This window comes from Actinia tenebrosa, unplaced genomic scaffold (genome assembly GCF_029948245.1).
Source record: "Actinia tenebrosa isolate PJP-AT-01 unplaced genomic scaffold, QUT_ActTen_1.0 PGA_scaffold9__36_contigs__length_13948895, whole genome shotgun sequence".
NCBI lineage: Eukaryota > Metazoa > Cnidaria > Anthozoa > Actiniaria > Actiniidae > Actinia > Actinia tenebrosa.
The window spans coordinates 1,233,052-1,244,225 of record NW_028292586.1 but is presented as its reverse complement, the minus strand read 5'-3'; the positions used below and the strand labels follow the sequence as shown (position 1 = coordinate 1,244,225).

The window sequence follows — 11,174 nt, the reverse complement described above, 5'->3', positions numbered from 1 at the left end:
TTTTAGTCCTCCTCGGTTAGACTTTGAACGCCTGGAGTATTTTATTACGAGCGGTGAAAACATGGCGGACTTTACGTAACGAAAAAATACTTGGATTTTTGTAGTTAATTTAGCTGAATGGAATAGTGGAAAGCTTAAACGATTAATGCGAGGAGCTCCACTTGGGATTAAAGCTGTGTTTGGGGATTTTATTTTTAGTGGGAACATTATGGAATGAGGATTTTTGGAGACCAAAAATATGGTTGGTTTTGATCCCAGCCGTGTGGAAAAAGGACTTACTTCTTCACAATGTGGATATTGTGGCTCTTTTGCTGGTGCAGTCACAAGAGTTTTTGCTCAGCCTTTGGATGTTCTTAAAATTAGGTTCCAGCTTCAGGTGGAGCCAACATCTACAAACCACTTGGTATATATATAATATTATGAAATTTTACTTTTATTTTTTACGTTGAACGACAGTTTGTTTGAATAAGGGTTTTATATTTACAGTTGATGTCGCGCAAAGGCGAAAAACCTACAGGAAAATATACTGGAGTATCGCAAGCTTTTAAACTCGTGTATAGAGAAGAAGGCATCCTAGCTCTATGGTAAATAAAAATAAAAAATTGGGAAGATGTAAACTGGATTTGTTTATGGTCTTTGTACGTTGGAAAATAAAGTTTGTACAATCAAAAACAAATCCATTTATTTTCATCAATTAATAAACTATGACTTTTGACTATAATTAATTAATTGATTGATTAGAGTGCAAACAATATAATCGTGAAACTTTAGTAATACTAAATAGCACAATTTCATGCAAATTCCATTTTTTTGTATTGTTAATTAGCACTATTTCGTACTATTTAGTAATTAGTGTTTTACGGATTAATTGTTTGCACTCTAATACTTTTTATTGACTAATATATATAATTATTTATGCGTAGGAAAGGCCATGTTCCTGCTCAAATTTTATCCATAGCCTATGGATACTTTCAGGTAAGTTGAAATCAAGGGAATTTGATGTAGCATGCAGAAGTGCATTCATATCTCATCTCTGGGGTCTCATGTTTGATTCCTGGACTTGCCATCATGTGTGAGTAGAGTTTGTTAAAATTTCAGTGTGCACTTCCAACTACAGAGTTTGCAGATATCTCTCTTACTCGGTTTTCAATATTCTGCAAACTCTGTATACATAGTTGCAAGGTGACACTGAAATTTGATTTTTCATTGCCGTCAATCAAAAATAATCTGTTGGTACCTTTTATATTCTTGACTGGGGGCGGTGGAAACCAATTTCACGACAAGTCATTAAAATGTTGGATGTGCAGAATATCGAAATCCACAGTAAGATTTGAGTATTTGGCTCCCGGTTTTCTGTTTCAAATTCCACCTGCGCTTCTCAAAACCACACTATGCCTGAGATTATTATAAAGATGTATGTTGTTTTTTTTTAGTTCACATTTTTTGAAGCTTTTACACAAATAGCATATTTCATTTCACCAAGGCTGCTGGAGCAAAGGCACAAACCAAGTAAGGAATATTCAAAAAAATTGTTTTTGTGCAAGAGAGTACACCACAAAGGAAGGGCTAAAACTAACTAACTTCAACAACTCACGCCCACCACAGGTATCCAGAATAAAGGAATAATTCTGGAAACTTGTAACAGTTTTCAAACTCATAGCTGCACCCTAAAATTAGGCTTTTTGCACCTGTCAATCAAAATTAATCAATCAGTACGTTTTATATTTTTAACTGGTGGCAGCCAAAAAACCAATATTTCCAATAGACCTCACACAACTTGCATTCCCTTAAGAATAAGATTCTTCGTTTGGGTTGTATCCATATTCATGTGTCTTCTCATGCACGACCGTTAAACAAAGAAATGATACTCAAGGGAATGACTGTGTGATATTTCTAGTGACTCACTTCATATGTGGTGGAATATCGGGTTGTGCTGCTTCATTTGCCATCCAACCTTTAGACGTCATAAGAACAAGACTTGTTGCACAAGGAGAACCAAAGGTACGATGTCATTTAGGAGTTAAATTGTTTGTTTATATTGATAAAAAAGTTGAAGGCAATATGTAACCGGCGGCAAGGCGCTCAGCTATGAATCAGATTGCAAGTGGTTTTGACAAAAGAATTTATTGAAAAATTCACACAACTTTACAATACATGAAAAAAAAACGGGAACGAGATTACAGGATATCTCTAATGAAAACAAGAAAAATATTTACAATGAGATAAAATAAATTTGTAGCTTATCTAAATAGCTAAAAAGTTATGAATAAAATACAGTTTTGCTAGATGTAAATAGAAACGGAAATACGTAAATTACGTCACAGGTAATTTGAATATTGCATACTGATTAGCAGTGTTTACAATACGCGAGTGAAAATTACTAGGTTGCAAAGTTTAATGTACAAGTCGGTAAACCGTTTAAAATGAACTAAACCAATGGAAAAAGCAATAGGAAAAATTGACTAGAGGTTAACTATGGCTTTAGGTAAGTATTTTAACCTTTGTTTATGACAAACTAAGAATTACACGGTTTACTGAACACGCGGTCGCGACAATGACCTTGAGTGTAGAGTTTAAGTAGCGAACAAATTAAAGGTTGGAAAGAAAAGGTCTTTTATCCCGCAGTTAAGGCTATTTATCGTAGTAAAAAGGTTAAACAAGCGAGTAAGGCGGTAGCGATCCTATAGTAAACGTTTTAAAGAGTTTAAAAGACAAGATACACTCAGCGTGATTACTAAATTACTACTGCGTGAATAACTTTGTACTAAATTACGCGCTAATGCGACTAGCATTACAAAAACATGAAACGAATGCTTAACAAATATATAGATAATCTAAGCTATAAAATATAACGACTAGTTAACGATATTAACGTAGATTTGTCCTAAATCTATCCTAGGTAAAAGTGTAAAAGGCTTCAAAGATTCATACCTTTACATCGTAGAGAATTCCTTGTCTTGATATGTGAAAATATCCGTAGACAACGCAACGTCTTCAAGAACTTTTACTACACTGATTTAAGCTTAGTTTGGGCCTATTTTTATGGAAAAACCTGCATTCTTAAGACCTTACACATCCTATGCAATGTTGCACGCCCTAGGCGCAAACAGGATGTCCCAAACACGAACTTACGTAAACAAGCGCCAAACCTAGGCATGACTCACTGTAATGTAATTACGTACGGAAATTATTTCTTGCTTACGTATTTTCCACGCAAACAGTTAACTAAAGAATTACATTCCTATGTGTACACGAGGCATTCCTAATTAAAAATATAGATTTATGACTAAATAATTACTGTCCAAAATAGTGTCTTTTGACTCTGTCACAAATATTATTTTACTTTAATAGGGGGTATACCATATATTCTTGAAAAACTTTGTAAAAAGTTGTGCAAATTAGTAAGTTTATCAATAGTGTTATCTTCACATGTTGTAGCCAAGCCAAGTGAACTTGAACAAAAATTTTTCAGTTGTATTAAATAAATTACAATATATAATATAATATTTTTATAGTTGAGCGCGCGCTAGTCAGTTTTATTTACTGATATATAACTCCTTCGCGGGAGTTGAAGAACCTTAGCCGTGTACTCTCATCGTGTAATAAAGTCAGGAAGTCCAAAATGCAAGTTTTTCCTGAGCCGTTTAACTGGTCACACATGTGAAGATATAACTTTTAAGCCATAAGAGAAACATTGATGTCTTATTAATGATCATTATGTCAAATTGTCATTATCGCCATTGCTTCTTGTAGAGTTGCCAGTATTTGCCTTTATTAATTTTTTTAAAGGTATACTCAAGCATGATAGAGGCTGCTCGCATGATGTACACCCTTGAGGGACCAACATCTTTCTACAAAGGTTTCTCATATAACATGGCACTCACCAATTCTTGTTTGGTTTATTTTATATATATTATATTATTTACATTTTGTATTCATATTATTTGCTTTCTAGGATTGATTCCATCTTTGCTGCAGATTTTTCCTTATGCTGGTCTTCAGTTTGGGTCCTATACTTTGTTAAAGATGATTTGGGATTATACTTTTGATATCAGGGTAAGCTTACCTTCAACATCAAATAGAGATGCTGAACATGATGGTGATGATGATGATGGTAATGATGATGGTGATGGTGATAATGATGGTGATGATGATGGTGATGATGGTGGTGGTGATGATGGTGATGATGATGATGATGATGGTGATGATAGTGATGATTATGATGATGATGATAATGATGATGATGACAATGATTATGATAATAGTGATGATGACAATGTGATCATGATGGAAATGGGGATGAAATCAATACCACATATTGACCATATAGAGGTTGATACTTATATTTTGATGATTAAGATATTATGCTAGCAAATAACAGATTTTCTCTCTATAGATCCACGACCCCTACATGCCAGCAGATATTATAGAGAGTCTTTTCTGTGGTGCTGTTTCTGGTATGATCAGTAAAGCTGTCATACTTCCTATTGACATTGTCAAGAAGAGAATCCAGGTACATAACTATGAGCTTTGTTAGCTCTCTAAAGTCCATTCATTTTCTATCAGGGAGGTCTAGGTAGGGAGTGAGGTAGGGAGTGAGTAACTAGGTAGGGAGTGAGGTAGGGAGTGAGTAACTAGGTAGGGAGTGAGGTAGGGAGTGAGTAACTAGGTAGGGAGTGAGGTAGGGAGTGAGTAACTAGGTAGGGAGTGAGGTAGGGAGTGAGTAACTAGGTAGGGAGTGAGGTAGGGAGTGAGTAACTAGGTAGGGAGTGAGGTAGGGAGTGAGTAACTAGGTAGGGAGTGAGGTAGGGAGTGAGTAACTAGGTAGGGAGTGAGGTAGGGAGTGAGTAACTAGGTAGGGAGTGAGGTAGGGAGTGAGTAACTAGGTAGGGAGTGAGGTAGGGAGTGAGTAACTAGGTAGGGAGTGAGGTAGGGAGTGAGTAACTAGGTAGGGAGTGAGTAGGGAGTGAGTAACTAGGTAGGGAGTGAGGTAGGGAGTGAGTAACTAGGTAGGGAGTGAGGTAGGGAGTGAGTACTAGGTAGGGAGTGAGGTAAGGGGAGTGAGTAAACTAGGTAGGAGTGAGGTAGGGACTAGGTAGGGAGTGAGGTAGGAGTGAGTAACTAGGTAGGGAGTGAGGTAGGGAGTGAGTAACTAGGTAGGGAGTGAGGTAGGGAGTGAGTAACTAGGTAGGGAGTGAGGTAGGGAGTGAGTAACTAGGTAGGGAGTTGAGGTAGGGAGTGAGTAACTAGGTAGGGAGTGAGGTAGGAGTGAGTAACTAGGTAGGGAGTGAGGTAGGGAGTGAGTAACTAGGTAGGGAGTGAGGAGGGAGTGAGAACTAGGTAGGAGTGAGGTAGGGAGTGAGTAACTAGGTAGGGAGTGAGGTAGGGAGTGAGTAACTAGGTAGGGAGTGAGGTAGGAGTGAGTAACTAGGTAGGGAGTGAGGTAGGGAGTGAGTAACTAGGTAGGGATTGGGGAGGTAGGGAGGAGTAACTAGTAGGGAGTGAGGTAGGCGGAGTGAGTAACTAGGTAGGGAGTGAGGTAGGGAGTGAGTAACTAGGTAGGGAGTGAGGTAGGAGTGAGTAACTAGGTAGGGAGTGAGGTAGGGAGTGAGTAACTAGGTAGGGAGTGAGGTAGGGAGTGAGTAACTAGGTAGGGAGTGAGGTAGGGAGTGAGTAGAGTGAGGTAGGGAGTGAGTAACTAGGTAGGGAGTGAGGTAGGGAGTGAGTAACTAGGTAGGGAGTGAGGTAGGGAGTGAGTAACTAGGTAGGGAGTGAGGTAGGGAGTGAGTAACTAGGTAGAGGAGTGAGGTAGGGAGTGAGTAACTAGGTAGGGAGTGAGGTATGGAGTGAGTAACTAGGTAGGGAGTGAGGTAGGGAGTGAGTAACTAGGTAGGGAGTGAGGTAGGGAGTGAGTAACTAGGTAGGGAGTGAGGTAGGGAGTGAGTAACTAGGTAGGGAGTGAGGTAGGGAGTGAGTAACTAGGTAGGGAGTGAGGTAGGGAGTGAGTAACTAGGTAGGGAGTGAGGTAGGGAGTGAGTAACTAGGTAGGGAGTGAGGTAGGGAGTGAGTAAATAGGTAGGGAGTGAGGTAGGGAGTGAGTAACTAGGTAGGGAGTGAGGTAGGGAGTGAGTAACTAGGTAGGGAGTGAGGTAGGTGAGGTAGGGAGTGAGTAACTAGGTAGGGAGTGAGGTAGGGAGTGAGTAACTAGGTAGGGAGTGAGGTAGGGAGTGAGTAACTAGGTAGGGAGTGAGGTAGGGAGTGAGTAACTAGGTAGGGAGTGAGGTAGGGAGTGAGTAACTAGGTAGGGAGTGAGGTAGGGGAGTGAGTAACTAGGTAGGGAGTGAGGTAGGGAGTGAGTAACTAGGTAGGGAGTGAGGTAGGGAGTGAGTAACTAGGTAGGGAGTGAGGTAGGGAGTGAGTAACTAGGTAGGGAGTGAGGTAGGGAGTGAGTAACTAGGTAGGGAGTGAGGTAGGGAGTGAGTAACTAGGTAGGGAGTGAGGTAGGGAGTGAGTAACTAGGTAGGGAGTGAGGTAGGGAGTGAGTACTAGGTAGGGAGTGAGTAACTAGGTAGGGAGTGAGGTAGGGAGTGAGTAACTAGGTAGGGAGTGAGGTAGGGAGTGAGTAACTAGGTAGGGAGTGAGGTAGGGAGTGAGTAACTAGGTAGGGAGTGAGGTAGTAGGTAGGGAGTGAGGTAGGGATGGAACTAGGTAGGTAGTGGTAGGGATGTGAGTAACTAGGTAGGGAGTGAGGTAGGAGTGAGTAACTAGGTAGGAGTTAGGTAGGGAGTTGCGTAACTAGGTAGGGAGTGAGGTAGGGAGTGAGTTAACTAGGTAGGGAGTGATGGAGGGAGTGAGTAACTAGGTAGGGAGTGAGGTAGGGAGTGAGTACTAGGTCGGGAGTGAGGTCGGGCGTGAGTCAACTAGGTAGGGAGTGAGGTAGGGAGTGAGTTAACTAGTAGGAGTGAGGTAGGAGTGAGTAATAGGGTAGGGAGTGAGGTAGGGCGTGAGTAACTATGTCGGGAGTGATGGGGGATGAGTAACTAGGTAGGGCGTGCGGTAGGGAGTGAGTAATAGGTAGGGAGTGAGGTAGGAGTGAGTAACTAGGTAGGGCGTGAGGTAGGGAGTGAGTAACTAGGTAGGGAGGGCGGTGGGAGTGAGTTAACTAGGTAGGAGTGACGGTAGGGAGTGAGTAACTAGGTAGGGAGTGAGGTAGGGAGTGAGTAACTAGGTAGGGCGTGAGGTAGGGAGTGAGTAACTAGTAGGAGTGAGGTTAGGGAGTGCGTAACTAGGTAGGGAGTGAGGTAGGGCAGTGAGTAACTAGGTAGGGAGTGAGGTAGGGAGTGAGTAACTAGGAGGGAGGAGGTAGGGAGTGAGTAACTAGGTAGGGAGTGAAGGTAGGGAGTGAGTAACTAGGTAGGGAGTGAGGTAGGGAGTGAGTAACTAGGTAGGGAGTGAGGTAACTAGGGTAGGGAGTGCACTAGGTAGGGAGTGAGTAACTAGGTAGGGAGTGAGGTAGGGAGTGAGTAGACTAGGTAGGGGAGTGAGTGAGTTTAGTAGGGAGTGAGTAACAGGTAGGGAGTGAGTATAGGTAGGGAGTGAGTAACTAGGTAGGTGAGTGACTGGTAGGGAGTGAGTAACTAGGTAGGGTAGTGAGGTAGGGAGTGAGTACTAGGTAGGGAGTGAGGTAGGGAGTGAGTAACTAGGCTAGGGAGTGAGTAGGGAGTGAGTAACTAGGTAGGGAGTGAGTAACTAGGTAGGGAGTGAGGTAGGGAGTGAGTAACTAGGTAGGGAGTGAGGTAGGGAGTGAGTAAACTAGGTAGGGAGTGAGTAACTAGGTAGGGAGTGAGGTAGGGAGTGAGGTAGGGAGTGAGGGTGGGAGTGAGTACCTAGGTGGAGTGAGTAGGGAGTGAGGTAGGAGTGAGGTAGGGAGTGAGTAAGCTGGTAGGTGATTGAGGTAGGGAGTGATCTAACTAGGTAGTGGAGTGAGTGGTAGGAGTGATTAACTATGTAGGGAGTGAGGTAGGGAGTGAGTAACTAGGTAGGGTAGTGATGTAGGAGTGATTAACTAGGTAGGGAGTGAGGTAGGGAGTGAGTAAATAGTTATGGGAGTGAGGTAGGGAGTGAGTAACTAGGTAGGGAGTGAGGTAGGGAGTGAGTAACTTATGAGGAAGCCTGGAGTGAGGTAGGGAAGTGAGTAAATAGGTAGGGAGTGAGGTAGGGTAGTGAGTAACTAGGTAGGGAGTAGTAGGGTAGGGAGTGCGTAACTAGGTAGGGAGTGAGGTAGGGAGTGAGTAAATAGGTAGGGGAGTGAGGTAAGGGTAGTGAGTAAACTAGGTAGGGAGTGAGGTAGGGAGTGAGTAATCTAGGTAGGGGAGTGAGGGTAGGGAGTGAGTAACTAGGTAGGGAGTGATGGTAGGGAGTGAGTAAACTAGGTAGGAGGTGAGGTAGGGAGTGAGTAACTAGGTAGGGAGTGAGGTAGGGAGTGAGTAACTAGGTAGGAGTGAGGTAGGGAGTGAGTAACTAGGTAGGGAGTGAGGTAGGGAGTGAGTAACTAGGTAGGGAGTGAGGTAGGGAGTGAGTAACTAGGTAGGGAGTGAGTAACTAGGTAGGGAGTGAGTAACTAGGTAGGGAGTGAGTAACTAGGTAGGGAGTGAGGTAGGGAGTGAGTAACTAGGTAGGGAGTAGGTAGGGAGTGAGTAACTAGGTAGGGAGTGAGGTAGGGAGTGAGTAACTAGGTAGGGAGTGAGGTAGGGAGTGAGTAAATATTTTGTTAACATATATGAAATCTCCCCACCCCCCCCCCTCCCCCCCCAACCCCTGTTCATCATCACTTACGAAAGTTGCCCATCCATTGTTAATAATGTTCTGTTTACCTACTCAGATTCAAGGTTTTGCAGTTCACGCAAGGGCGCATTTTGGGAAAGTCCCTGAATATCATAATCTAAGACACTGTGTGAGATCAATTATCAAACACGAGGGAGTTCAAGGGCTTTACAAAGGATTGGTGCCAAGCACCATAAAGGTTTGTCTTGCCAACATAGGTTAGCTAGCCATCAACTATATTGCTTACTAACCAACTCACAGTGAATGAAAATCTAACAGACTGACTGACTGACTGAATGACTGACTTTATTTGTTCTTAATTTTCAGGCAGCTGTATCACTCAGCATTACATTCTCTGCATATGAACAGTGTTTGCATTTTGTTCGACACCTTCTTCATAAAGATGCAGCCATCAAGGATCTTCCCCCTCCTGCCTCAAAGGCATAAAATATTATGATATAATATTAGAATAATATTATACATAATGATAGACCTCGTTTCCTTGTGAATAATGTTTCCCCATTACCATTCCATTCTATAGAGAATAAGATTCTTTGTTGCAGTTGTATCGATTCCATATAATTGATATGTCATCTCATAAACAACTGTCAAACTAGTGAATGAAATCATTACTGGAAAACATTACAGCCAAGGTAAAGAGGTCTATATTTTTGTTATGATTTTAAATTTCCAAGTGCTTTGCAAAATTTTATACAAAGTATACTTCATCAAGAGGAATTGAAATACTTCATTTATCATTCAGTCAGTGTTATGAGAATTTTATACCCTGATCATAATCAAAATTTACAGGGTTCAAAATAATCTTTCATAAAAAGGTTTTCCATTGGAAAACCATGATTTAGGATTTAGGCGTCAAGCAAAAATCTTGATCAGCAGTATTTCAACAATAAAAGTCACCAGATTCAGATTCAGATCCAGATTAATTCTATTCTCATGAATCAGAAAATAATTGACTGAAAACTGTTTGAGAAAACTCTTTCTTTTATTCAAGAAATACTAAAACGAGCTTGAAAAAAAAAATGTTTGGTCATCTGCTGGACAACCATCTTCTGAAATTCAATAATTGTCAAATTGAAAATTCTAGTCCTCTTTGATGACTGAACTTCGGACCCTGAAATATTCTGAATTCATGCAATGCATGCTTTTGAGTCCGAACCTTTCATTCATACAAATGCAGAAGTTTTATTTGCATTTCACACATTTCCATTGTTCCCACTTTCCATTTCTCATTTTTCACTTCACATTTTTCAGTTTCTGCTTTCAATTTCTACTGTCTCTACTTTCTACATCCGAACATTTCCATTTTTATTTTCCTTTCCAATTTCTAAACTACCATTGACATCTGGACTACTTTTCCCCAGTTCTGTGACATCAGAACTTTTACCGACTGCAAATTCAGTTCGTTGTTAGGGAACATTCATTTTTTGGCAGAGAGGAAAGGGGGAGAGGAAGGTGGAGGCAGAAAGATTCATAGAATACCAAAACCGCTGACAAAACCTTCTCTTCATAGTTGAAAATTTGGTCTCCCATGCTTGTGAAAGGTGAATACACTTTCTTCTCACAACCAATGTTTTTCATGACCCCTCCAAGGTCCTATAGCCTGTGTGTTGCCCGACTTTTAAAAAATCATACCAATGTCACAGCCATACGACACACATGCTCTCTCCTTGATAAAAGAGAAACAGTCCCTTTTGATAGTTTGAGCTAGTTAAGCGAAAAGCACTATGAATATAAATACTATTATTAATACTATAATAATCCAACTACTAGCCCAATAAGGGGGAAGCGACTGGAAAGTATAAATTGTGAAATTTCCAGACAGAACTGTATCTTGGGGAAAATCTATTTCATAGACAGTACAAGTTCATTAGAAATCCTCAAAATGTGATTTTCTGATATCACAAGGGTATTTATGAATGGTTTTTTATTGTAAACAATTATCAAAAACGTTATCCTTTCTACAAGTTTTGGATATATTAAATGTATATTGTGGCACAGGGTATAAAGGATGTAATGCAAATAGTTTTATATTTGGTTATGAGTTGTGATGAACTTTGAATCATAGTAAAAGTATAATTGCATACTAAATGATTTATTTATTTATTTATATTATTATCGGGCACCATAAGAGGTTCAATAAAATCTTGACTTCAATCTCTCCCCCCCCACCATCCAGCTCTACAGCCCTTCAACACAATACAAACTGCCTCTGGGGTGTTTGACTAAAATAGTAGTATATTCCTACTATGAGAATTCGCCCACAAAGCCCTAGGCACGAATAGAATAAGATATGGGAAGAAATTGGCCCGAGGCTTCGTGAGCGAGTAGCT

At 40.8% G+C, this 11,174-nt stretch overlaps 2 protein-coding genes and 1 long non-coding RNA gene across 3 annotated transcripts in view; 2 read left to right on the top strand and 1 right to left on the bottom strand.

Moving 5' to 3' along the window:
* The window catches only part of LOC148904456 (uncharacterized), a 130,809-nt gene extending 127,481 nt beyond the window's left edge, over positions 1 to 3,328 (bottom strand). The window contains exon 1 of the mRNA XM_089024745.1: positions 2,932 to 3,328. The gene's annotated coding sequence lies outside the window, so the exon portion shown is untranslated. The remainder of the gene's footprint in view (positions 1 to 2,931) is intronic.
* LOC116294430 (mitochondrial thiamine pyrophosphate carrier) lies at positions 239 to 10,932 on the top strand. The gene is made up of 10 exons (XM_031702025.2): positions 239 to 403; positions 487 to 584; positions 924 to 975; positions 1,434 to 1,509; positions 1,898 to 2,001; positions 3,790 to 3,859; positions 3,956 to 4,056; positions 4,397 to 4,513; positions 8,882 to 9,022; positions 9,151 to 10,932. Exons 1-10 carry the CDS (start codon positions 239 to 241, stop codon positions 9,268 to 9,270), a joined length of 1,044 nt encoding a protein of 347 aa, XP_031557885.2. The 3' UTR covers positions 9,271 to 10,932.
* On the top strand, positions 2,221 to 3,307 carry LOC148904457 (uncharacterized). Its single transcript, XR_016118816.1, has 2 exons — positions 2,221 to 2,485; positions 2,900 to 3,307. It is a non-coding gene; the product is annotated as an uncharacterized LOC148904457 (long non-coding RNA).
* Positions 10,933 to 11,174: the final 242 nt, after the last annotated feature.